Source organism: Ochotona princeps, chromosome 3, assembly GCF_030435755.1.
Source record: "Ochotona princeps isolate mOchPri1 chromosome 3, mOchPri1.hap1, whole genome shotgun sequence".
In the NCBI taxonomy this organism is placed as follows: domain Eukaryota; kingdom Metazoa; phylum Chordata; class Mammalia; order Lagomorpha; family Ochotonidae; genus Ochotona; species Ochotona princeps.
In genome coordinates, this window is record NC_080834.1 from 19,164,230 (window position 1) to 19,168,847 (window position 4,618).

The 4,618-nt window shown below is 39.8% G+C and overlaps 1 protein-coding gene across 2 annotated transcripts; it reads right to left on the reverse strand.

Annotated features, from left to right (window-relative positions):
* Positions 1-225: 225 nt before the first annotated feature.
* Positions 226-4,196, reverse strand: B3GALNT1 (beta-1,3-N-acetylgalactosaminyltransferase 1 (globoside blood group)). Of its 2 annotated transcripts, none has more exons than XM_004598333.4 (2): positions 4,121-4,196; positions 226-2,117 (listed from the first exon to the last, which is right to left on the reverse strand). In XM_004598333.4, the coding sequence occupies exon 2, from the start codon at positions 2,082-2,084 to the stop codon at positions 1,089-1,091; it is 996 nt and encodes a 331-aa protein (XP_004598390.3). In that variant the 5' UTR covers positions 2,085-2,117; positions 4,121-4,196; the 3' UTR covers positions 226-1,088. The 2 variants fall into 2 exon arrangements, with proteins under 2 accessions (XP_004598390.3, XP_058517157.1); XM_058661174.1 differs by lacking the exon at positions 4,121-4,196 and adding an exon at positions 3,231-3,347.
* Between the last annotated feature and the right edge of the window lie 422 nt (positions 4,197-4,618).

The following is a 4,618-nucleotide window of genomic DNA, read 5'->3' on the forward strand; positions in this document are numbered from 1 at the left end:
TGATCCAACAAGATAACTTTACTAGACACGTCCGCCAGGAAAGCATGAGATCGGAGTCAAAGCCAACCTTTACACACAGCAGCAATTTCACTTCGATCAGAAAGTATCAACAACATTTTTTCCTCTTTATTCAAAAACTGATTATTAACAAGAAAACACACGTGACAGAGTACCATTCTTGTCCTCGCAGTCCCACTGCTGGGGTGAGAATCATTGGACCTCACCCTTCCTCTCTGTCCAGAGTTGTTTCCAGAAGGAAACGCACTGCCCGGCAGTCTACAGTGTTCCTAATTTTCAGGTATAAAAATGAGACAGATGAAGTAACATATAAAAACATTAGGAACTATATTTTTCTAAAACACAGTAACACAGATTTTCTTAATCATTCTCTCTCTATATTACCACAATAAAATATGTAACAAATTCCAAGAGATTACTTATATGCAATAATAACCTTATGACTTCACATTAATGGGTATACTGATAATAAATTGACCATTAAAGTAAGTGGAACAAAGTTCAGTGGTAAAAAATGATTCATTTCTATTTATGCAGTATGGAAAGTCACCATAGCATTTAAACACATAAAACATTCAAAGTAATAAATAATCATTTATAACTCTGAAATATAGCACTATCTAGAAGTACCTTCTGAATGACCAAAAACATAAAATTGTACTCAGTATAACATCAGGGAAATTTCTCACAGAGAACCATAGATTTTTGTAAAGTGGAAATCCATTAAGTGTTTGGATCGCTCAATATAAAGAACTCTACACTGTTTGTTATAAACAACTAATACTTAGAATTCAGTGAAATCCTTTAAGAAAATCTAATCTAGAGAATGGTGTTTAAATCATTTGGTCCCAGTCAAGAAATAAAAGTAAATTCCTTGGTGAGATTTTTAATTCCTCTGAATATTATCTTTAAAGAGCCCGACTTGACTTATGTCGGAATGAATCCCGGCATAAGCTCCCGCTGCCAGTCTGGGTTTGCCTTACGTTTGGCTCAGTGACTTTCCCACGAGTTTCCCACAGTGCCAGCTTCAGCGTTCCTGTCCTGCACTGGGCTGCTGTGACAGTGTGAGGCTAGTAATGGCATGTCGTGTTTCTGAGCATAACCTGCCAAAACGTGATAATTTCCTTAGAAGAAAAGCCATGGGCTGCAATCACACGTCTGAGCTGACAGACATCCAAGTGGATTCGGTACAAAAAGAAAAGGTTTACATCTTCTGGAAGATGAATGTCCACCTTTAACAAATTCAAACAGATCCCAACATACACATCTTCAAATTTGATGGGTTTTACATGACCCATCATATCATAGATTCTTGGTACCAAATCTCTGGACATAATATAGCCCAAGCCACTGCAGTAGGGTGGAAACACTTTGAAAGGATACTCTTGGTATGAAATATGGGTCTTTTGGTAAAACCCTCTATAGGAATAGTTCTCAATTAAAGGATAACCTGTAAAAAACTCCTCTGGGTTGTTTAAGCTTAGAAGATACTTCACTAAATTGCCAGTATTGATGAAAACATCAGTGTCTGTCTTCATGATGTACTTGGCATTGGGGCAAAACTCAGTGACCCATCTGAATGCCATAATGGTTTTCAAGGTCAGGTTATTATAAGTATCTAAAAAATCTTGTCTTATTATGTCACCATAAAGAAGGTGTTCATCCTCTAAGGACAACGCTAACATTTTGTCTTCCCTTTCAGCCTGGTGACCCAGTAAGAAAAATGTAAGAACCTCATAGCCCCACCAGGACTTTTTTTCACCCCAAGTAACTCTAATGGCCTGCCTGGCTTTCACATCTGAGGGGTGAGAAGTCACCAGGATGACCAGAAATGGGTTTTGATGAGAGCAGTTTGAATGCTCTCGGAGAGTGAAGCGGAAGTTTTGTCTGTAAATTGGCTCATACTCATAGAAATACATCAAGTTTACACGTTCGATCACATTGTAGTGGGGCAGGCTGAGGTACCACATCACCAGGAAACTCAAGAGCGACAGCAGCAGGAGGCTCCATTGGAGAGATCTCAGTGACATCCTACTCGGAAGGGCAGTCAGGAGAGCCAGGGCCATCCACAGCAGCTTGGGAGCGCACGCGCGTAGGCTCTGCAGGATCGATAAGATATCAAGTCCATGCTCTAGCAACTCAAACACATTTTTCAAATAACATCTCATTTATCTACATGAGGACAAAGAACAAAAAAAAAAAGCTCCAAAGCAAAACCAAAAATTCGCACCTGAATCTCATTTAACTACAAGCCAACAGACTATCAAAAGTATATTTTAGTATCTCACATCAACACTAAAGTTAAAACATGTCTTAGATCAGGAAAAAAAGTCTTGTTCTAAACAATTTCCTACAAGACAAGATTTTGTCCTAATGCTGGAATGAAGGGATGAGTAATTGTAAGCTACAACATAAATCTACCACAAAGACATATAAAAGCAAGTGTCTTATTTACCATGTGAATCTGGGCTAGCGTAATGTTGCAGCAGGATAAGCCATGGCCCATGACTCAGGAATCCCATATGAGCCCCAGTTTGAGTCTCAGCTACTCCACTTCTGACCCAACAGCTCCCTGTTCATGTGCTTGGAAAGGCAGTAGAACATGGACCCCTGTCCACCCACATGGACATCTACATAGAACTCCCGGTTCGTGGCTTCATCCTGCCCCTGGCCAGGTTATAGTGGCCATCTGGGGAGTAAACTTGTGGATGGATATTTCTTTTCCTGTAATTCTGCCTTTCAAATAAATAAATAAATAAATCTTTAAAAAAAAAAAAAACAAAGAAGAAGAAGAGAGAGCATTGTGGCACAGTGGGCAAAGCTGCCACCCATAACACTGGCCTCTCACATAGCAGGAATGAACCTGCTCCCCGCTAATGGCTTAAGAAAGCACCAAAGGACAGCTCAAGTACTTTGGCCCTTAAGGGACCCATAGGGGAGACCCAGAGGCAGCTCCTTGCTTTGGCCTAGTTCTTCCCTGGCCGTTGTGGCCACCTGGTAAGTGAACCAATAGATGAAAGACCCCTCTCTATTTCTGTAATTATGACTTTCAAATAAGCAAAGAAATCTTCTTTCTTTGAAAACTAAAAGGGGATTTAATAAAAAGAGACATTACTAATAACAGGCTCAGACAACCCAGGAGTCTTTTTAGCTCTATGATAGAGACTCTAGAAAATGCGGAGTAAAACATCTCTGTAGCTGTAATTACTCACAGTGGCTGGTGACACTGGGCAACATGAAAGAGAGTGAGTCCTCCGGAGACAAAAAGAACAACCATCTCTTGAGACCATGAAATGGCTTTTACTTGCCCCAAACATCCCAAGCTCCAATTTTGCCCCATTGACTTAATCAAAGCTCAGTATGGAGAGCAGCACTTAAAATTCTCTCTTTAACGCTGAGCTTTGTTCCTATTCCAGTCTATTTGGTAAACACATACCAAATCCCCATCACAGACACAATCCCCTGGGACACTTGCTTTTGCATTAAACTTCCGGCTGAGACAAGGCATTAGAGCTGTGCAACACGGAGCACTCAGAGCACGACAGCGAAGTGTTGGCTGCACTCCAGGGTCCAAGGTGGAGACTTACAATTCAGAAGTCCGGGGCTTCCCTGGCACAATGAGCCCACATGGGATCCCAGTGCCATAGGTGGAAGCTAAGTCTGCTTTGCTACAGTGCCAGCCTTGATTTCTATATTTTAAATCACACAACACAATGTGACGTTTTAGCAAATACTCTGCACTCCAGTTCCATATGTATATATGTTTTGCTTCTCCACTTATATTCATTCTATGCCCTTATTGGCAAATACAATTTACTGTTAGACAGAAGGAGATCACAAAAACAATGATTGACACTGCACTCTGACAGGCTTTTTTTTTTTTTTAAATTACCTACTGCCTTCCAGGATGAGCTAAGCTAACAGGAAAGTGGGCCATACGTGATCACAGGTGTGGGTGTACCAAGCAACAACTTAGCCACTGAGCCACACATATGACCTTCCAAATGGATTTTTATTTTCAAAAGGGATCATCTTAAGTCCTGATGATTCCTTACTACTTGATGAAAGGCACATTTCAAATATATATGTATCTATTTCTTACCGTCTTGATTTATTTCTTCTGAAAGACTTCCAATTTCACCAACTGAACATTCAGCAGTAATAATCTTTGAATGTCTGTAAGACATATAAGAAACACATACAGGAAATAGTAAGACATATAGAAAACATAACAATATTTACTCAATTATAATATGAAAATAATATTCCAAAGAGGAGGGGGAAAGACTCTTCATTCCTGATTCATTTCTGAGCTAAGGATATACATTAAAATAAATATTAAATATTTATGCCTTGTCTGCAAAGGACATTGATATTCAAAATCAGTATGGGAAAAACTCAAAACGTGCATCTTAAGTTCTTTATTCATCTGTTATCTTAGGTCATTCACCCACCATTCCAGATTTCTTAATAAAGAACTCATGGGCACTAAAGAATTAAAGTACAGAGAGCAAGATGGCAATATAGGGTGAGACAGGTTTAAACTCACGGAGAATCATTCGTCAGAGTGCAGCAGAGAGGGCAGATTCCAGGAGACAGG

Bases quoted from the DNA above. Each gene is read 5' to 3' on its own strand.
- B3GALNT1 (XM_058661174.1), bottom strand. From the start codon at position 3,335: ATGTTTGGGGCAAGTAAAAGCCATTTCATGGTCTCAAGAGATGGTTGT. The intron at 2,118-3,230 runs GTGAGTAATTAC...TCGATCCTGCAG, and splicing joins GCCCAGTGTCACCAGCCACT to AGCCTACGCGCGTGCGCTCC.